We start from the raw sequence: 23,585 nt of genomic DNA on the forward strand, positions 1-23,585 counted from the left end.
TATTGTCTCAATGCTAAAATCTCAGTGTCAGTTAACTACTTTACTTTGGATACCAAGCACTTGAGTTGTTTTGTAATTCCTTCATAAATGAAGCATGTTTTTGACAGATTTTCTCCACACATAGATTAGACTGACCTGGAATTTTTACCCTAGGCTGACCTCAAATTCAGAGTTCTGCTCTTTATGTCGCTCCAGTTCTGGAATTACAGACATGAATCTCTACTAATTGCCATGACAATTTACTTATTCATTTTTCCATTTCTTACACTTTACACAAAATATTGGGTTTGCAATTTATTTCTTATATGCACTTTCAGAGTTCACATGTCTATATCCAGTCATGGTATTGATTTCTGCTATTGCTACAGATTTTCACTCATACTCAAACATTATTGTCTTAGGATAGCAACCATCTCTGATGTTGTGGTCTATTGGTTTCTGAAAAATTAATACTTGACTTAACATGGTTTTACCCCTTGCTACAGAGGTTTTTTCTTGTTTACTATGTCAATAGGACCATTTTACCCAGTTTTAGTACTGTTAAAGATTACTCCAGAATATGAGTTTTTGGAATGAACTTTCTTGGCAGTATTGATCATGACTACTTGAAGAAATCTAGTTTGTTTTGTTCCACTCCCCTTTTCCCAAATTCAGTGTCCTCTTTCAGTTCACTGAAATTGTGTGAGGGATACTTATTAGTGTCTGCTGTGTTTGCCTTTATTTTGAGATTAAAGCTGTCATTCCAATCTTAAATTAATGTTCCGCAGAATTTTCATAGAGTGAATTATGAGCTGCCCTTTGAATCTTTGTTCCTTGTGTAGCTAAGAAACTTGAGCTCATTGTTCATTGTCTTCAGTATAAGAATAAATTTAGAGATGGGAGATAATAAACAAATTTAGCCTCAATGCACACTCTCTCTACCTTTCTTATTTTCCTCTCTCCACTCCTCCTTTTTTCTACTTTATATTTTCTTACACTAGCTTTCTTTTGCTGTTGTGAATTTTTAATTTATTTTATTTTATACCTAGTACTGTTAATATGAGATAAATTTCCAGACATTGCCGCAAAAGCAAACTGACTTAAATATGTAAGGCATTTTAGCCTAAACTTGATATGAGAATACCCCATTGATTTCTGTCTGTGAGAGCAGTACGTTGATCTCCTTCAGGGATTGCTCACACTACCCATGACTGTATTTTTGCCTGCTGATTGACACCAGTCATTCACACACACTGTCCAGACATTTCTTTATGTGTTTGATTACTGCTTTGCATGGGAAACTCCAGTCCAGCCCAGATGCTCATAATGTATAAAGCAGGTCTTTTTGCTGAGAACTGAACTACATCAGACAGGCAGGGGGAACAACATGGAGTCACAGACCAAAATCCTTATGTCCCTGCTGCTCTGGGTCTCTGGTGAGAAACTTAAATAAATGTATTATAATATTTTTGGAATCACCTCTTTGTATAAAAGAAATTTACAATGTGCGCTAGGACAGTATTGCTTACACTACTGTTAAAGATACACACTCTGGCAATATGACATTATGAGGCTATAAAATGACAAATTTCATCGGTATTAAATTCTGTGGGTTTTTATTACTTATGACCATTTGTTTTCCTGATTGCAGGTGCCTGTTCAGATATCACAATGACCCAGTCTCCATCTTCCTTGGCTGTGTCAGTAGGAGAGAAGATCACTATCAGCTGCAGGGCCAGTCAGAGTCTTTACAACAGTAACAGCAAGAATAACAACTTGAACTGGTACCAGCAAAAACCAGGGCAATCTCCTAAACTACTAATCTACTATGCATCCACTCGGGAAACTGGGGTCCCTGATCGCTTTATAGGCAGTGGATCTGGAACAGATTTCACTCTCACCATCAACAGTGTCCATGCTGAAGACTTGGCAGATTATTATTGTATGCAATTTAACTATTTTCCTCTCACAGTGCTTCAGCCTGCAACAAAAACCTCTCCTGAGAGTCTCACCATCTGCCTTCATCATGCACAGCTCTGGTCCTTTACACTTCCCCCTTCTGCCTTAGAGTCAGTGTACCTGAAACTCTGATTAAAAAGTTGGCAGAGCTCAGCAAATTGTAATGGGTTCAATGTCTCTTTTGTTTGTTAGTATGAAAGTTTTACAAAACTTCATAGGAGAACTAAGTTACCACAAGCTCTGTTTCTTGAATATTTGAGGTGTTTAGCTTTTTATCCTTCTGGGGTTCTGGTGTCAATCAAAAGACTCTATGGGCTGAAGTGATGATGACTCCAAGTTGTATTTCATTTTGGAAGATCTAGAGAGAAGTGTTTCCAAAATTAATAGATTCTAGAGAGCTTCTTACTTCCTTACTGGCATCCATTTCTTCTGTTTTTTCTTTAACTTTTTATTGTATTCTAGTCTGTTAAGTCTTTTTCTCAGTGACCATGAGATTGTGCATTTTGTGTCTGTATGTAAGTGTGTGCATATTTCTAGGTGTACATCTGACATGGTATAGAAATGGAGGTTAGAGGACAGCCTGGACTTGATCTTATCTTCGTCATTTGGGTTCTGGGACTCAAATTGAAGTTTGATATCAGGCTTTCTGTGAAGTGTCTTTGACATGTCTTGCTGCCCATTAAAATCTTTTATTGATTTAAATTCACTGTACACAATTTTCTTAAAAGCAAGGTTTTTCCAGTATCTCATATATTTTGAACATATATACTTAATCTTCCCCATTTCTCCTTCCCTTTCATGCAATCTTTTCTTCCAGAGTACCTTCTAATTTTATCTCTCTGTCTCTCATATTATATGCACTCCCATACCCACACACCCATGCTCACACACCCATGCTCACACATCCATGCCCACACACCCACACCCACATACACTCATATGCACACTTATAAACATAAATACACATATATCCACATACATTCACATACACACACATAAATATACACATACATTCACACACAGAAATACACTCAAACTCATACAGAAATATATATATATATATATATATATATATATATATATATATATATACACACACACACACACACATAGCCTTTGCAGATTCTAAATATGTGTATTCTAAGTATGTAAAGGAAGGAATTTGTGGAATTTGTTGCCTTTGTTTTTGGGATCATATCTCCTTCTGAAGAATCTGTATCTGACTCCCAATTTTGAGAAAGAAGAAACCTTCCTGCACTCTAATTAACTAAATTAAGCATCTCATCCTAAAACCAGGTTTCTACATTCATTAACTACCATTTTCCAATGTGCTATATCTGTCTCTTTATTTAGAGACAGTCCTTGATAATTCATGAAAAATACTCCTACTCGCTTTCCAGGGTTACAATCCCCTTCTCACTCTTCCTCTGTATTCTGCCTTTTCTCTTATGACTTGCCCTCTGCCATCTGGAGAAAAATAATCATATGCTTTGTGCTGAGAACTTATCTTTCAGGTCCTAAGCCTATACTTTTCTTTTAACACAGAGCAAAGAAATCTCCATAAGTCTCAATAAAATGGAGGAAAGTATATCCTGTATCTTCATACTGAAATTGAAAAAAAATAGCTGAAACATCATTGGTTAAAAATATATATAATGGTTATAATGTCTAAGAATTCTAGTATATGATGGAGTTACCAATACTAAGAAGCATAAGATAAAGAAGAGCTGAAAAAACTAAAAACATAGAGATTATATAGAATAAAGCAAGAATAGAAAAAATCATATTTAGAAAAAAATGATAAATGACAAAAGGCATTTAGCTACCCAGATAGAAATCACTTGAGAGTTATCTCTCCATGTCATAGATTGTGCTTCTTCAATAAAAAAAACCTACAAAATGAAGAATAAACATCAAAACATGTAATGGAAAGGTGCTAAGTCAACTTCAAAGACAAACATTTGAGAATGACACTTGAACTCTCATTCCAAACCTTAAAGACCAGAAAAGCATGGAACAATCTATTTCACAAATATATGGGAATAATTGAGCTAAGTTCAGCCAAATTGTATTTTAAATTGAGGGAGAAATAAGGACATTACAAGAAAATCACAAGGTATGGCAGTTCACAACCATGAAAATAACACTTTAGAAAATACATCAGTAATACTATGTACAGAGAAAAATAAAGATCATCTCAATCAAGAGAGCACAGGAAAATCATACTTTCAAGAGAGAACTAGATGAATAATTATTTTCAGGAAAAGAGATATCATTATGTCCAACACTATAAGCCAGGAACTCCAATGTAGTTGAGCGGTAGGGCAGAGGAAGATAAATCAACAATCTCTTACATTAAGAATCCTCAACAAAATTATATAAATTAATAAACATTTATTAATAACCTTATATGATCCCATTTCTCAAAAATGACATACAAATTTTAGACTAGATTGAAAATATATCCAACTCTTTTATTCAACCACAACTATGTTTTAACTATACACATGTGCTTAGAGTCTAATGTTGAAAGTAAATCTACTGAGAGAATGAGGGTCCAAAACTAAGCTGGAAGAATTGTACTTGTAGCACAAATTCCAAATGGTCCTAATTAAAAAAAACTTGAAGTCAGCCATCAGGGAAGAAAGGTGAAGGATCAGAGAAGCCAAATGGCCAGCCATTAGAGTTCTTACCTCTACCAATGCTCAGATCAAAGGGGTGATCCTGTCTTCAGACTACCTCTCCAGATTGTATTCTCAGACTGACTGCTCAGATTGAATTCCCGAGCTCCTGTCTCCTCTCTGTGTATTCTTCTCTATGCCAAGCCATATCACTCCTGTCTCCACCTCCCTAGCGTTGAGGTTAAAGGCATGTGATACCAAATGCTGGGATCACTTTTGTGTGATCTGTTTTTCTTTAAGACTGAATAAATTTTGTGCAGCCCTGGGTGGCCTTGCATTAACAGAGATCTGTCTGCCTCTGTGTTCCCAAAACCTGTAATTAAAAGTGTATGCCAGAAATGTCTAGCCTCTGTGGTTTACAATTGTGGCTAATTCTGCACTCTGATATTCAGACAAGCTTTATTCGTTAATGCACAAAAAAAATATCACCACATATGATGGAAACTATTATATTAGAATCTGAAGAGTGCTAAATCAATGGGACAAGGCAACCTTAAAGAAAATGAGTCACCAAAATTATTTAACAGTTCCAAATGCATTCATATTGACTTTGAACTACAGTGTTATGAGACAAACCTAGATAGATGTTGGGAGGCCCTGTTGGTCAGATGTTGCAATCTACCATGGCCCGACAGATATCTCAACTCTTGGAAACAAGGAGTATCCCTCCCCAACAGAGACATTCTGTTCTCTACCTGACTTCATTTGGAGACTGTCTCTAGGCCCAAATGCCTTCATTAATCTTTATTTTCTTTCTGGGATGGGATAAATATTTTAAATTTTTTATTGTACAACATTTCAAAATTAAAATACAAATATTTATTTTAAAAGTGAAGCACAAGGTATTTGGCAGAATTATGGTGGTGCTTTAATGAAGAAATAACATTAACACCCCTGGAACTGTTTCATGTGAAAGAAAAGAAAGGAATACAATCAGACTTCATGTGGGAAAGTCAGGATTATCTAGAAATCAAAATAAAGATTCAAAAGGGAAAAAATACAGAGATGAGAGAAAATTTCCCTGATTAACATAAGGACCTCTTGATTCTTGCAAATGAAATCTAGGAATACATTAAGAGAGGTGTAAACTATAACCAAATTATTTTATATGCAGGAAAGAAAGGGTGGCTCAAACCTAAAAATATTAACTCCAATTCAACACAAAATACTTCAGAAGTTGAAATCCTGTCATCATCTTGGTAAGTATAAAACACTCATTTAAACTCAGGATAAATCCCAGAATGAGCTAGCAGTAGAAGAATGTTTCCTGAATATAGTTAAGAATATAGGACACAGCAACTAGCATGAGCAACCCTGTTCTCCTGCAGGTTCTTCTGGAAAAATGAAGAATACTTGGTTTCTATTATCAGGACCAAGAGAGACCATGTCAACTATTCATTTTTTTTTTCAAAATAGGAGCATGTCATCAAGGAGACAGATTTTTTTTTATTACACAGTATGCTGACCCTTAGACAGAGCATCTTGATTGAAAACAACAAATAAATCTCCAAACAGTGCACAGACAGCTGGTGACTCACACTGTTCTAGAATGACACGGAGGGACAGGAGCAATGTGATGGGTTCATTGAGGAAGTCTTCACTGATATGAAACCCAAGTACTGGATGAGATGAATGTCTTCAACAACCTGAGAATCCACTTGATGGGATGGATTATGTCGAGTTTCTCCTTGATGATGGATGAGGATATTAAGAAGGCTGTGAAGGAGTTGAATAAACTTTGGATTAATAGACAGCCTACACACATACAAAGGTCCTGGGTGGCTAATTTCCAAAAGGTCTGCTGTCTTCAGTTCGAAATGAAAGAGTACACATGAGAGGCTTGTGCAACTGCACGTCCCTGAAGCATCTCCAGAGACCTATGGAAGCTGTGTGGGTGTCAGCTCAAGAAACATAGATCTTGGTCCCTATCCATGGAACTGAATTGCTGATCCAGAGTCCAGGGGCCTTTTAGCAACAGAGATCATGGAGAATGAGGGAATGATAGTTCTGGATAATTCTCAGACAGGCTGTTTTTATTGTTTGTCTGTTGGACAGTGTTGTAATTGATTGACAAGCCAGATAAAATGGGATTAAAAGAACAACAATGAAAGAAATTTGTAATAACACTGCAAAGCAATTTAAAGCAAAAACCAAAATTATGAATGAGAGAAATAGTCTTATAATTATACTAAGTAGGAAAAAACAGAGCACTGATTCACAATTCTGAAATGAGAGAAGGGCACATATCCAATCTCACTCTTATTCAGAAAAATTCACAAACATGACTGAGAAAAACTGCAAAAAGTAAAATGAGCACAATATATTCTTAATCTTAAAGACTCTCAGAATTCAGTCAGAAATTTCTTAGTCCTAAAAATTCTATCAGCAAAGGGCAGGATATAAACCAAGAGCACTATATAAAGTCAATAGACAAAGGTCAGTAGATTTTCTGTGTAAAAGTAACAAACTTCCTAAGAAAGAAGTCAGGGGTGAATTCCATTCACAACTTAAAAACAAAATGCCTAGGAACCAATTAAAAAAAACAGATAAAGATCCATACATGAAATCATTAGGATGTTAAATAATGAAGTTGTAGAAGACAGAGGATGGAAAATTCTTTAGATATTTAGACATTAATAGAGAATGTCTTGCAGGATGTGGTAACAGTGTGAAACAATAATTCAATCCACATCATTATCCCAGGGACACTGCTCAGAGAGTTGGAAAAACAGTGGTGAAAATCATCATATTTCATTATCATCCATGGAAGTGAGTGTTACAGTGCTCAGCTACGCAATAACTTAAGTATCTCTTAATTTGAATTACATTGAAACTGTGAAGCCTGGTGTGTCTCCCCGTTTCAATCACTAGAAGAAAAGGAGATAATGAGTTTAATATTTGCTCATTTGGATGTTCTGCTCAATGGGAGTAAGGACCTGTGTGCAGCTGTGTTGAGGCATTGGGACAGGAGTGTTTGAAGCAAAACTAATAACTTTATGAAGAGGAAAGAGGGGGGAGATCACTGTCACACAGTTCTCCCAGGAACACAGAGTTAGTGACCTCAAACCTTCCTAGGGAACCTGTAATTATACGTGTTTTACCGCAAACATATATCTATATATCCTGTAGAGTAAGGCTGCAGTGTACTTCTGTCCTTGATTGGAGAATACTGAACTTCACTCAGTGCTTCAAATTGAATGATACTCTTCAAGGATATCAAGGTTTGAGACGGAACAGAAATATCTGACTTTTATTCACATTGTCAGTACCTCCAGTTCAGGTGCTATAGAGAAGGAAAATGTTGATTATGGAAAAAGCCTCACTTCCTAGCTAAGTTGAGGTTTATCTTAAAAGCTATAGTCCTATGTGGAATTGATGGTATGCTGAATGTTCACAGGGACACAAACCTAGCACCATTATCTGCTTTGTGTTTCATAGTATGAACATTGTCAAGGTATTTATGACTCTGACCATGGGAGAAGCTGGGATTCCTATGCTGAATGCTGATTGAAAGGAACTGTGGAGTCTGAGGATGTGTAACTGGTTACGGGGTAAAATGTGCCTCCACTGTCATCAGTGTTCTTGAACTTAGCCATTCTGATTGGTGTAAGATGGTATATCAGAGTCGTTTTGATTTGTGATTCCCTGAAGATATTGAGCATTTACTTAAGTGTCTTCTGGCCAATTGAGATTCTTCTGTTGAGAATTGTCTTCTTAGATGTATACTCCACTTTTTCGATGGATTATTTGATAGTTTGATGTCTAGTTTCTCAACTTCTTTATATATTTCAGATACCAACCCTCTATCAGATGTGGGATTGGTGGAATATTTTCCCATTTTTATGTAACCATTTTGTCTTTTTGATTGTTGTCATGGCTTTAAGGAAGCTTCTCAGTTTCTGGATGTCCGATTTATTAATTGTTCCTTTCAGTGACTGGGCTATTGGTTTCATATTTAGGAGATGTTCTCTGTGCCAATGCATTAAAGGGTACATTTTACTTTCTTTTCTATGAGTTTCCATGGGGTGGGTTTATATAGAGGTCTTTGATATATTTGGAATTGAATTTTGTGCATTTGGATAAATATAGGTGTATATTCATTCTTCTACATGTCTACATCCTGTTATGCCGGTACAATTTGCTAAAGATGCTTTCGTTTTTCCATTTTATATTTTTAGCTTCTTTGTCAAAAATCAGGCATTCATAGTTGTGTGGGTTAATATTCAGGTTTTTTATTTGATTCCATTGGTCCACCTGTTTCTATTTATGCCAATACCAAGCTTTTTTCATTACTGTAGCTCTATAATAGAACTTTAAGTTAGGTATGGTGATGCCTCCAGATGTTCCTTTATTGTACAGTATTTTATTGGCTATCCTGGGTTTTTTGTTTCTCCGTATAAAATTTATCATTGTTATTTCAAGGTATGTTAATAACTATTCTATGATATTAATGGAGATTGCATTGAATCTGTACATTGCTTTTGGTAGGATTGCCTTTTTGATTATATTGATCTACATATCTAAGAACATGGGAGAGCTTTCCCTTTTCTGATATCCTTTTCAGTTTCAATCTTCAAAGACTTAATGTTCTTCTCATGCAGGTATGTAACCTTTTTTTTAGAGGTACCCCAATATATTTTATGTTGTTGTGGATATTGTGAAGGATGATACTTCTCTGATTTATTTTCTGACCATTTATTATTTGTACATAGGAGGGCTAATGATTTTTTGAATTAATATTTTATTCTCTCATATTACTGAAGCTATAAATTGGCCTTGTGGAGCCAATTCCCTATGGAGAGATATTTTGTTCAGTCTTGGCATGGGGACAGGAAGGGCCTTGATCCTCTCTCAATGATTTGATGGCACAGACTTAGTTGATTTCCCAGAGGAGTCTTTACTTTCATGAAGCAGCAGATGGGGGTGGGTTTAGGGGAGCAGATGAAAAGAAGGAGTGGGAACAGGGATTGATATTTAAAATATAAAAAAATAAGTTTTAAAAAATAATGGATTTAAAGATAGGAGATAAACAAATTTAGCCTTAATACTCACTTTCTCACTTCTTTTTCTCTATACCTCCCTCCACTCTTCCTTTATTTTCTTGCATGTTTTCTTACCCTTAGTTTCTTTTTTTTTCACTTTATTGCCCTTCCATTAGGCCTTGACCGCATACTTGCATAGCAGGGTACAGCCTCTCCTTCCGCTGCTGCTTCTTTGTCTTCAGTTTCTCCTTCTGCTTGGTGAGCTCATGTCTCTCGTTTTCTTGGATCGCAGGTCCAGAGGCTTGTACTTCTTGCCCTTGTAGAATTTCCTGAGGTTTTCCTTTTGAGTCTGGTTAATGATGGTGAGGACAGGTGCGATGGATTTGAGGATAAACCTGTATCTTGGAGAGCTTGGATGCAGCGCCACCTGTCACTTTGGCAATGCGAAGCTGGGATAGCTCCACCTTCAAATCCTCCAGTTGTTTAAGCAGCCCCTCCTTCTTCTTGCCGCACAGGTCCCGAGTCTTAATCTTGGCTATGACTGCGTTGATGATCCTTAGTTTCTTTTGTTGTGAATTTTTGAGCATGTCATATCAATTCCACAGTACAATTTATCTGAGAAAGCTTTGCTAACATTGCAAAATCAAGCTGATTTAAATATGTCTTGGACCTCATCCCAAAGATGTTATTAGAGTACCTAATAGATTTCTGCTTGAGAGCAGTAAACTATATCAGTGATTGCTCACACTGCCAGTGATGGTATTTTGTATTGAGTGGCACTAGCCATTCACACATACTGCCCAAACATTTCATTATGTATTTGCTGACTGTTTTGCATGGGCCCCTCCAGCCCAGTTCAGTTGATTTTATAAACCAGGACTTTTGAGTGAGAACGTGAGTGTGTCAGAGAGGCTGGCAGAGCAATATGAAGTCACAGACCCAGGTCCTCATGTGCCTGTTCCTCTGGGTGTCTGGTGACAAATTTATAATATGTTTGGAGTCACTTCTTTTATACAAGAATTTTACAATGTATGTAAGAAATACACTCTTGAATATGACAATATAAGGTTATGAAATGACAAGTTTTAAGTGTTACCATTTCTGTGCATGCGTGTTATTCCTGTTTGCAGTTGCCGGTGCAGATATCGTGATGACCCAGTCTCCATCCTCCATGGCTGTGTCATCAGGAGAGAAGGTCACTATCAGCTGCAAGTCCAGTCAGAGTCTTTTATCTGGTAGAACTAACTACTTGGCTTGGTACCAGCAGAAACCAGGACAGTCTCCAAAACTACTGATCTACTACGCATCCACTCGGTACACTGGGGTTTCTGAACGTTTCACAGGCAGTGGATATGAGACAGATTTCATTTTCACCATCTGCAGTGTCCAGACTGAAGACCTGGCAGAGTATTATTGTCAGCATCAACTTGGTACTCCTCCCACAGTACTTCAGCCTCCAACAAAACCTCCCTGAGAAGATTCTCACCAGATGCCTGCACCACACAGCCCTGGACCTGCAAATGTCCCCCTGCTGCCTGATACTGGTGTGTTAAAACAGTAGCTAAAAGTTTGAAGTGCCCAGCAAAAATAATGGGTTCAATGTCTCTTATGTATTTACGTATGAAAAAAAAATAACTTTAAATGAAAATGAAAATAAGTACTCAGTATTATCTTTCTATTCCTTCTGTAACACATTAACACAAGCTCTGCTGCTTGAATTTGAGGGATTTATTTTTACAGTTCTGAACTTTCAGTATCTAATATATAATACTCTATGTGACTAAGTAATGACAAATGTAAAGGTGGAGGCTCTAGGAAAAATGTTTCAGCTCTTTTACTGAATTCAGTGGTGCTTTCTTATTTCCTTACTAGTGTCCATTTCTTCTGTTTCTTTTTCTTTCCCTTTCCATAAATTATTTTACTTTTTTATATTTTGATAAATTAGGAAGTCTTTTCTGTGTCATTGTGAATATGCATTTGTTTGTCTGTGTGTATATGTGGGCATGATTCTAGGTACACTTTGACATATAACAGGTATAGTTGTTATATATAACAGTTGATATATAACAGGTATACCTGTTGTTTGACCACAACAGGTATAGTTGTGGACTTCAGAGGACACTTGCACATGATTGTTTCTGTGTCATTTAGGTCTGGGGATCAAAGTAGGGTATGACATCAGGCTTGGTTGCAAGTGTCTTTGGCATCTGATGGATCTTTCTGCTCCTTAAAATCTTTAATAGAAATGAATTAATTGTACTCAACTTTCTTTTTTATTTTAATATAATTTCAAAATGATCTTTTCTCATTTTTCTTTTTTTTAATTCATAAAAGAGTTTAATTTGAAAGCTAAGTTTACAGAACTCAAATGAAAACAAATAAAAAATGCATTACTCAGAATTTTATACATTTATACATGATGAAAAATAAACATAGACACTTCAGGTTTCATTGAAATGAAAAAAAATTAAAAACAAAGCACATGATTAAAATTTTAAAGATGCCATTAATAATGGAACATTTTTATATATCATATATTTTAGAAAATATAGATTAATACAAATGAATAGCTCTTATAACTTAGACATATGATCAAAATGTACCACTTAAGATTTGAAAAGTATCTTGTTTTTCATACCTATCCCAGTTATCACTCTCTCCCTCCTCCTGCTCCCCCAAATCACAGCCCCCCACCCACCACCCACTCCTCAGAGAATGTAAGGGTTTCCACAGGGAGTCAAAATAGTTTAACACATCACTTTGAGGCAGGATCAAGGCCTTCTACCATATATTTAGGATAAGTAAAGTATTCCTCCAAAAAGAATGGACTCTAGAAAACCAGTTCAAGTAATAAGGATAAGTTCTTACCCCATTGCTAGTAGCCCCACAGACTGCCCAAGCCACACAAAGCTCACCAATATTTGGAGGGCCTAGTTTGATCCTATACAGGTTCCCCTGCTATCAGTCCAGAGTCAGTGAGCTCCCACTAGCTCAGATCAGCTATTTCTGTGGGTATAACTATAATGGCCTTGACTTCTTACTGATATAACCATTTTTCTCTCTTTGACAGGTCTCTGTAATCTTGGTTCAGTACTTAGCTGTGGATCTCTGCATCTACTTCCATTAGCTGATAGGTGAAGGTTTTGTGATGCTGAAACCTGACTTCAGGGGCAGACTAGTTTAGGCAATCTCTCCACTCTTGCTTAAGGGCATAGCTGGTGTTATTTTTGTGGATTCCCGGGAATTTCACTGCTGCCAGGTTTCATGATAGTCCCATAATGGCTCTCAACATCAAGATATGTGGTATGGGAGGTTGTTCTGCCTATGTGTTCCCTTTCTTCAATAATGAATAAAGAAACTGTATTGAGCTTGTGATAGGGTAGAGCAGAACTAGGCAGGGAAAATTAAACTGATAAATGGCAGAAAGAAGTGTGGAGAAAAGAAGCCATGGATCCACTACTGGAGACAGACATGCTGAAATGTGTAACATGAGGGCCGGCTTGTTGGGGTTTCTGTCCCACCCAGTACCCCACAGCCAGCAAGTCCCAAGGAAATCACAGAGTCTACATTAGGTTATAAACTGATTGGCCCATTAGCTCAGTCTTCTTATTAACTAATTCTTACATCTTATGGTAACTCATAATTCTTGTCTATGTTAGCCATGTGGCTTGGTACCTTTTTCAGTTGTCAGCTCACATGTTGCTTCTTCAGTGATATGTGCAGGAATGGTGGAGCAAACATCCTGATTCCCAGAATTCTCGTGTCCTCATTGCATCACCTCTACTTTCGGTCTGGTTTTCCCACCTATACTTTCTGCCTGGCCAATTAGCATTTATTTAAAATATGAATGACAGATTACAGACAATTCTCCCACACCATTTCCACCTCTTTTTTTAACAAAGGAAAATATCCACAGTCCATTTTGGGGGGGAATGTGGGCGTAGTTTTCGAGGCTACTTCCTGCTGATTGGGGGCGCTGATAATCTTATGGAGACCAAAAGAAAACTTAGAGTTATAATCAAGTCCTGACTGGAGTATCCTGGGAGTCTTGATCATCTCAGGCAGCAGTCTTGAATCTATTCTGCATATAGAATCTATTACAGAGTTATAGAACTCTGTAATCTGGGCCATCTGTTCCTACCAGAGATTTCTCAGGTGGTCTTCCTTTATCGAACCTGATTTTTCTTAACTCAGAATGAATCCACAGCCTCTCATTTCCTGTGGAAACAAAAGCACAATCTCTTCTCCAAAGTAGCATACCTTTTGACTTTAATTTTGAAGCCAGGGCATTTTCAAAATATCTATCTTGGATTAATTCAGCAGCATTTATAAGCAAATATTTTTTAGCAGCTGTTGCTCCTTCCTCAGCATTCAAACAATTCAAAGAGAGCATAATAGCATACAGTATCAAGAGTCTCTGTATATTTTCCATCTTTGTGTGGCTTTACTTTAACCTCTATTTCTTTTACTTTTACTTTGACTTTTAGATACAGGTTCTCTGTATATCTTTGTCCTGGAATAACTCTGTAGACCAGGCTGTCCTTGAACTCACAGAGATCCACCTGTCTCTGTTTCCCCAGTGCTGGGATTAAAGGTGTGTACTACCACAACTTGAAGTCACAGAGGTCAGTCTCTGCCTCCCAGGCATTGGGATTAAAGGTGTATACCACTACACCCTACTTCTCTCTTTCTTTATTTTTTTATTTTTAATGACTTTAACCTTTAACTTGCATATATTTTTAATACACTGTAAACCATTTAGAGGTCTTCTTCTTCTTTGAATCTCTCTTTACTGTATATCTCTCTTTTTTTTCTGACTACGTGAGTCTTTAGTTTACCAAGCAATATGGAGAGCTGTGGCTTTGACCACTGAATCCAGCCCATTCCTTAGCTCTCCAGCCTCATGGTGGAGGAACCATCAGAGCCATTTTTGTCATCACAACTCTACAGTGTTTCAAGGTCCCTGCTAGCAAGAAAGCTGCAGCATTCTGCTCACAGATCACAGTCAGTCAGACTGCCTGCCCAAAAGAGACAGAGTTTGCCCTGGCAGGACAGCCCAGAAAGCCAGTATTTTAAAACAGCGCAGCTTTTTTCCTGCTACAGCTGAAAACCTAAAAAGCATGCATTCAGGTTTTCATCAACACCGTTTAAGTGTTTTGTGGCAGGACCTCCTAAAGAGCTGCAGGGTTTTGCAGCTAAAGCTGAGTCAGGAAGCCTCACTTAAATGAGAGCGCTTGCTTGCCTCTAGTAAGCAGAGCAGACCTGAGAAATTGCTGCTACCAAGAAAACATGCTTTGCTCTATTCTTTTCCAAGCTTTCTCAGGCTTTCTGTGGATGCAGTTATCCACGTGGGCACCATCTGTAACATGAGGGCCGACTTGTTGGGGTTTCTCTCCTACCCGGGACCTCAGAGCCAGCAAGTCCCAAAGAAATCACAGAGTCTATATTAGGGTATAAACTGATTGGCCCATTAGCTCAGTCTTCTTATTAACTAATTCTTACATCTTATGGCAACTCACAATTCTTGTTTATGTTAGCCATGTGGCTTGGTACCTTTTTCAGTTGTCAGCTCACAGTTGTTGCTTCTTCAGTGAACTGTGCAGGAATGGTGGAGCGAACTTCCTGCTTCCCAGAATTCTCGTGTCCTCATTGCATCACCTCTACTTCCTGTCTGGTTTTCCCGCCTATGCTTCCTGCCTGGCCAATCAGGATTTATTTAAAATATGATTGACAGATTACAGACAATTCTCCCACACCAGAAATGTTTGCTGGTAAGACATAGCCATGTGGCGATACACAGATTAATAGAAATGGGTTAAATTAATATGTAAGAGTTAGCCAATAAGAAGATAGAGCTAATGGGCCAAGAAGTGATTTAATCAATACAGCTTCTGCGTGATTATTTCAGAGTTAAGTGGCGAGGAACCAACAAATGACATTCCTTCAACAATATGTCTTTCTTTGTTCTCCTTTTCTGTCCTTCCCCAATCTTGACCAAACCATTTAATCATGTTCTCCTTCTACCTCCCTTACTTCACTCCCCCTCTGCCCTTCCTTCACTCCTGCCCCCTTACTTCCAATTTTTGCAAGAGATCTTATCTATTTCATCTCTCAAGGCAGATCCACGCATATCTCTCTTAGAATTCTCCTTCTTACCTAGCTTCTCTGAGGTCGTGGACTATAGACTGATTATCCTTTACATTACATCTAATATCCACTTATGAGTGAGTACATACCATGTTTGTCTTTCAGAGTAGGGCTTTTCTCACTCAGAATGTCTTTTTCTTGTTCTATCAATTTGCATGCAAATTTCAAAATATAAGTTTTTTTAACCACTGTGTAGTACACCATTGTGTAAATGTACCATATTGTCTTTATCCATTCTTCCTTTGAGGAGCACCTAGGTTGTTTCCCAATACTGAATATTATGAATAAAAGGAGCAAACAACCTTGTGATATGAATGTGCATCCTTTGGTTATATGCCTAAGAGTGGTATTGCTGTGTCTTAAGTTAGATTGGTTCCCAACTTTCAGAAAAAAGAAAAACAGCCATACCGAATTCCAAAGGGGCTGTTTAAGTTTGTATTCCCACCTACAATGGAGAAATGTTCCCCTTACTCTGAATCCTCTCCAGGATAAGATATCATTGGTGTTTTTAATCTTAGTCATTCTGACTGGTGTAAAATGTTATTTCAGAATTCTTTTGTATTGCATTTCTCTGATGGCTAAGGATGTTGACTATTTCTTTAACTACCTTTCAGTCATTATCCATTCTTCTGCTGAGAATTCTTTGTTTAGATCTGTATCACATTTTCTAATTGGATTATTTGGAATTTTGATGTCCAGTTTTATGAGATTTTTAATTTGGAGATTAGTGATCTGTCTGATGTGAGGTTGGTGAGGATCTTTTCTCAATCAGTTAACTGTTATTTTTCCTTATTGACTGTCTTCTTTGTGTTACACAAGCTTCTCAGTTTCAGGAGGTACCATTGATTAATTGGTGCCTGTACTACTGATGTTATATTTAGGAAGTGGTCTCCTGTGCCCATGCATTCAAACCTACTTTCTCCTTTCTCTTCTATGAATTTCAATATGGTTGAAATAATGTTGAGTTCTTAGACCCATTTGGACTAGAGTTTTGTGCATATAGATAGATATGTATCTATCTGCATATTCTAAATATTGACATCCAGTTATGTCAGCACCATTTGTTGAGGATGCTTTTTGTCCACTGTATATTTTTTGTTTCTTTGTCAAGAATCAGGTGTTTATAAATGTGTGGATTAATATCAGAGTCTACAATTTTATTCCATTGGACTATCTGTTGTTTTTATGCCAATACCAGGTTGTTTTCATTCCTATAGTTCTATAATAGAAATTGAGGTGAGGAATGATGATGCCTCTGAAAGTTCTTTTATTGTACATGATTGTTTTACTTTATTTTATAAAGTAATAATTTTTCAGTATACCATGTGTTTTGACTATATGCACCAGACTTTCCATTTGGCCTTCTCTCTCCTGGTACCTCTTCTTCCCTTAGTCCCTCTACTAATTTTATCACTTTGTCTCTCATACATAATAATCCACCCATGTCGACACCTCTAGCCACACATATCCACCAAAAGCCACATGCATACATATACACATAGATATACATATATACAATGTACATGTACACATACACACAGAGACATTCATACACTCATACAGAAATATTTAGAATCTACAAAGGAGGGAAATTGTGATATTTATTTCCTTTGATTCTGGGTCCACATCTCCTTCAAGAAGTTTTTATATTTGATTTCCAACTTTGAAAATATCCCACATCCACCCTAATGGTTGATATAATATTGTGTCAGCAGATGCTCCCTTTTAGTCTAATATCATAGAGTTAAGTGGTTTTGAAAGGAATACGTTGTGTTCCTGTGCAAATCATATAGTAAATAATCATGTCCCTATTCTCATTTGAAAGCACATTCAACACCTATTTTGGAGATATGGCAGTGAACAAGTAATGCAGACTACATAAAATTGCAGATCTCACAATTCCTTAAAGCTAAGTGATTCTCAGAGTGATTCTGGGTACATACCTTGAGTATAAGTTGGTAAGAACAAAAACTTCACATAAATCAAAAAGTTACTTAAACAAATAGATATGAAACATACCACAGAAATGCAAAAATCATTAAAAGTCAAGTAAAAAATGATGTCCCAAAACATAATCATTCACTGTAGGATTAAACTCAAGGATCTGGAAAAGATAAAATATTATGTGAAGACTTCAAAGATATACTCATAAAATGATGAATTACAACAAAAAAGAATGAAAAAAAATTGTTCAGACAAGGATGTAGGGAGGAAGTCTAGTGACATATAGGCAAACAGAAAAAAGATGAAGAAACAATCAACAACTTGACAGAATAAGTGAACAAGGAAAAAACCACAACTGAAATGGTAAATTAAATTAATACAATACTCTGGAAAGGTATTCTAGCCTAGTCCAGCATATGGATCTTGCAGGGTTTCCCTTTTCCCCAGCACTTTGTCTTGCTTAAAATCTTTAGATTACATTGCTGAAGCTAGTCACCAAGGTCTATTTGTTTATTTGTCTATTTCCTTTTCCTGAGACTGAATACCAAGGCACAGATATAAAGCCAGTGATCAAAAGTCTCCACTTGCTCAACTAATCAAAATACCCAGTTAAGATTAAGCACCTCATTCTAACACCAGGTTTCTACTTTTATAAACTATCTTTTTCCTATGTTCTGTGTCTGTCTCTTTACCAAGAGACAGTCCTTTTTTACTCCAGGAAAAATATTATGCCTTCCTTCCCTGGTTCCATATCCCTTCTACCCATTTCTCTATCGTCTGTCTTTCTTTTATTCCTTGCCCTCTGGTCTTTCGGGGTGAATGCATCTCCTTTGTGCATTCACTTTGTATTGAAAGGCCTGAGCTTATACTTTTCCTTTTACACAGAACAAAGAAATCACCAGAAGACTCAACAAAACAGATGAAAGAATATCCTGAATTAAGTTTGAAAATGAAGAAGAAACATAGCATTGAAACATCATTTGTTAAAAATTCATTGTCACTATGTCAAAGAATTCTGCAAATGATGAAGAGACCATAGCAAAGAATCATAATATATGCAAGATCAGAGATAAAAACTAAAGACCTAGGGAACATACTGAATGAAATGAGAAAAGAAAAGTTCAAATCTACAAATTATTGGCAATTATAAAAAGAATTTTAGGTCTCAAAATAAATAGCACCAAAGAAGAACATTTCCATGTCATAGAATGTACCTATTATATAAAAAATAGTACAAAGTAAAGACTCAGCATCAAGAGATATAATTGAAAAATGCTAAGTCAAATCCAAGGTCAAACACATCAAAATGACATCTAAACTCTTATTCAAAACCTTAAAGCCCAGAAAATATATAACAATATATTTCAGAAACTGATAGTATATAGTTGCCAAATAAATTAGCTACTTCCAGCAAAATTGTATTTTCTTTTTTTTAATTTTTCTTTTCCTTATTTATTTATTTAAAGAATTTCCACTTCCTTCCCTCCTCCCAATACCCTCCCACTCCCGCTCCCCCCACTCCCTCTCCTCCTCCCTCCCCTATCCCAAGAGCAGTCAGGTTTTCCTGCCCTGTGGGAAATCCAAGTTCCTCCCGCCTCCCTCCAGGTCAAGGAAGGTGAGCATCCAAACAGACCAGGATCCCAAAAAGTCAGTCCATGCAAACGAATCAAGACCCAGTGCCATTGTCAATGGCTTCTCAGTCAGTCCCCGTTACAGCCACATTCATAGAATCTGGTTTGATCACATGCTCATTCAGTAAAAGTCCAGCTGACCTTGGTGCACTCTCTTTCGATCAGTTTCCTTGTACCAGTGGCTGAACGCACCCTTCGCGGTCCTGACTTCCTTTTTCATGTTCTTCTTCCATCTGCTCTTCATTTGGACCTTGGGGGCTTAGTCCAGGGCTCCAATGGGGGTCTTCATCTCTATCTCCATCCATCATCAAATGAAGGTTCCCTCTGGTTCTGCTTTCATTGTCACGATCTCCCTCACTCTGTTTCTCATTTGGACCTAGGGAGTTAAGTCCAGTGTTCCAATATGTGTCTCTGTCTCTATCTCCATCCTTCGCCATATGAAGGTTCTGTGGTGACATGCAAAATATTCATCAGTATGGTTATGGTCCCAGGCCAGTTCAGGTATGCTCTCCTCTGCTAACCAGGGAACCATCTGGGGACCTCTCCTTGGGCCTGGGAACCCCTCCAGAATCAAGTCTCTTGCAAACCCTATAATGGTTTATAATTATAAATTATAATGCAAACCCTTAGTTGAGGTATAAACTTCCCTGCTCCCATAGCCATCCTTCCTCCCTCCCACCTCCCATTCCCCCAAGCCATCCCCAATCCTCCCCCTCTACCCTCTCCCTAACCATCTCCACTTACTTTCACCCTCACATCCCCTACAACCCCGTGCACCCAAGTTTGCCTGGCAATCTTGTCTACTTCTAATATCCAGGAGAATAACTATATGATTTTCTTCAGGTTCACCTTCTTATTTAGCTTCTCTAGGATCATGAATTATAGACTCAAAGACCTTTAATTATGGCTAGAATCCACTTACGAGTGAGTACATACCATATTCCTCTTTTTGGGTCTGGGTTACCTCACTCAGTAAAGCGTTTTCTATTTGCATCCATTTGCATGCAAAAGTCAAGATGTCATTGTTTTTTACCGCTGAGTAAAACTCTAATGTTTATATGTTCCACACCATTTTAACCATTCTTCTATTGAGGGGCACCTAGGTTGTTTCCATGTTCTGGCTATTATAAATAATGCAGCTATGAATATAGTTGAACAAATAATTTTGTAGTATGTTAGGGCATCTCTTGGGTATATTCCCAAGAGTGGAATTGCTGGGTCCTGAGGGAGGTTGACTCCCAGTTTCCTGAGAAACCACCACACTGATTTCCAAAGTGGCTGCACAAGTTTGCATTCCCACCAACAATGGATGAGTGTTCCCCTCACTCCATATCCTCTCCAGCATAGGCTATCATTGGTGTTTTTGAGTTTAGCTATTCTGACAGGTGTAAGATGGTATCTCAAAGTGGTTTTGATTTGCATTTCCCTGATTGCTAAGGAGGTTGAGCATTACCTTAAGTGTCTTTTGACCATTCGAAGTTCATCTGTTGTGAATTCTCTGTTCAGTTCAGTACCCCATTTTTTAATTGGGTTAATTAGAGTTTTAGTGTCTAGTTTCTTGAGTTCTTTGTATATTTTGGAGATCAGACCTTTGTCTGATGAGGGGTTGGTGAAGATCTTCTTCCAGTCCGAAGGTAGCCTTTTTGTCTTACTGACAGTGTCCTTTGCTTTACAGAAGCTTCTCAGTTTCAGTAGGTCCCATTTATTCATTGATTCTCTTATTGTCTGTGCTACTAGGGTTCTACTTAGGAAGTAGTCTCCTGTGCCTATATCTTGTAGACTACTTCCCACTTTCTCTTCTATCAGGTTCAAAGTGGACAGATTAATGTTGATGTCTTTAATCCATTTGGACTTTAGTTTTGTGCATGAAAGTAGATATGGATCTACTTTCATTCTTCTACAGGTTGACATCCAGTTATGCCAGCACCAGTTGTTGAAGATTCTTTCCTTCTTCCATTGTATACCTTTAGCTCCCTTGTCGAAAATAAGTATTCATAGGTTTGTGGGTTAATATCTGGGTCTTCTATTCCTTTCCGTAGGTCGACTTCTCTGTTATTATGCCAATACCAAGCTGTTTTCAATACTGTTGCTCTGTAATAGAGTTTGAAGTCAGGGATGGTAATGCCTCCAGAAGTTCTTTTATTGTATAAGATTGTTTTTGCTATCCTGGGTTTTTTGTTTTGCCATATAAACTTGATTATTGTTTTCTCAAGGTCTGTGAAGAAGTTTGATGGGATTTTGATGGGGATTGCATAAATCTATAGATTGCTTTAGGTAAAATTGCCATTTTTACTATGTTGGTTCTCCCAATCCAAGAGCAGGGTAGGTTTTTCCATTTTCTGGTATCCTCCTCAATTTCTTTCTTCAAAGACTTAAAGTTCTTGTCAAATAGGTCTTTCACTTCCTTGGTTAGAGTAACCCCAAGATATTTTATGCTATTTGTGGCTATCATGAGGGTGATGTTTCTCTGATTTCCCTCTCTGCTTCTTTATCCTTTGCATATAGGAGGGCAACTGATTTTTTGGAGTTGATCTTGTATCCTGCCACATTACGAAAGGTTTTTATCAGCTGTAGGAGTTCTTTGGTAGAGTTTTTGGGGTCGCTTATGTACACTATCATATTGTCTGCAAATAACGAAAGTTTAACTTCATCCTTTCCAATTCGAATCCCCTTCATCCCCTTATGTTGTCTTATTGCTATTGCTAGAACTTCAAGCACTATATTGAAGAGGTATGGAGAGAGTGAACAGCCTTGTCATGTTCCTGATTTTAGTGGAAAGGCTTTGAGTTTCTCTCCATTTAATTTGATGTTAGCTGTTGGCTTGCTGTATATTGCTTTTACTACATTTAGGTATAATCCTTGTATCCCCATCTCTCCAACACCTTTATCATAAATGGGTGTTGAATTTTGTCAAATGCTTTTTCAGCATCCAGTGAAATGATCATATGGTTTTTTCTTTCAGTTTATTTATATGATGAATTACGTTGACAGATTTGCCTATGTTGAACCAGCCCTGCATCTCTGGGATGAAGCCTACTTGATCATAATGGATAATTTTTCTAATGTGTTCTTGAATTCGGTTTGCCAGTATTTTATTGAGAATTTTCGCATCGATGTTCATGAGTGAGATTGGCCTGTAATTCTCGTTCTTGGTTGTGTCTTTGTGTGGTTTTGGTATCAGGGTAACTGTAGCTTCATAAAAGGAGTTTGACAATGTCTCTTCTGTTTCTATATTGTGTAATACATTGAGGAGTATAGGTATTAGCTCTTCCTGGAAGTTCTGGTAGAATTCTGCATTGAAACCATCTGGTCCTGGGCTTTTATTGGTAGGGATATTTTTGATAACAGCTTCTAATTTTTCGCGACTAACTGGTCTATTTAGATTGTTCACCTGTTCGTGGTTCAACTTTGGTATATGGTACTTACCTAAAAAAATGTCCATTTCTTTTACATTTTCCAACTTTGAGGAATATAAACTTTCGTAGTAAGATCTAATGATTCTCTGAATTTCCTCTGTGTCTGTGGTTATGTCCCCCTTTTCATTTCTGATCTTATTAATTTGCACATTCTCTCTCTGCCGTTTGATTAGTTTGGAAAGGGTTTGTCAATCTTGTTGATTTTCTCCAAGAACCAGCTTTTTGTTTCATTGGTTCCTTGGATTGTTTTCTGTGTTTCTATTTTGTTGATTTCAGCCCTCAGTTTGATTATTTCCAGTCTTCTATTCCTCCTGGATGTATCAGCTTCTTTTTTTCTAGAGCTTTCAAGTGTGTTGTTAAGTCTCCAATGTGTGCTTTCTCCGTTTTCTTTAATTGGGCACTTAGTGCTATGAACTTTCCTCTTAGCACTGCTTTCATAGTGTCCCATAGGTTTGAGTATGTTGTGTCTTTATTTTCATTAAATTCAAGGAAGACTTTAATTTCTTTCTTTATTTCTTCCTTGACCCAGGGGTGATTTATTAGTTGACTGTTCAACTTCCATGAGTTTGTTGGCTTCCTGGGGGTAGCATTGTTGTTGAGTTCTAACTTTAATCCATGGTGATCTGACAAGACACAGGTAGCTACTAATATTTTTTTGTATCTGTGGAAGTTTGCTTTGTTACCGAGTATGTGGTCAGTTTTTCAAGGGGATGTCCCCAGCTAAGTCCTTGGGAAGTGAAGAGAGGGTGCCTGAACTGGCCTTCTCCAATAGCCACATTTATGAATGTCTTGAATATCACCATAGAATCTTCATCCAATGCTGGGTGGAGATAGAGACAGAGACCC

The 23,585-nt window shown here is 37.4% G+C and overlaps 1 pseudogene and 1 gene segment (V, D, J or C); one reads left to right on the top strand and one right to left on the bottom strand.

Annotated features, from left to right (window-relative positions):
* The window catches only part of LOC148121764 (immunoglobulin kappa variable 4-1-like), a 30,782-nt gene extending 28,682 nt beyond the window's left edge, over window positions 1-2,100 (top strand). Inside the window, 1 exon segment of the V gene segment in view lies at window positions 1,631-2,100. Coding sequence covers window positions 1,631-2,070 — 440 coding nt within the window.
* Window positions 2,101-9,763: 7,663 nt separating this feature from the next.
* LOC148121765 (large ribosomal subunit protein uL29 pseudogene) lies at window positions 9,764-10,188 on the bottom strand (annotated as a pseudogene).
* Between the last annotated feature and the right edge of the window lie 13,397 nt (window positions 10,189-23,585).

The sequence above is a fragment of the Myodes glareolus genome, chromosome 6 (assembly GCF_982192425.1).
Source record: "Myodes glareolus chromosome 6, mMyoGla1.1, whole genome shotgun sequence".
In the NCBI taxonomy this organism is placed as follows: Eukaryota; Metazoa; Chordata; class Mammalia; order Rodentia; family Cricetidae; genus Myodes; species Myodes glareolus.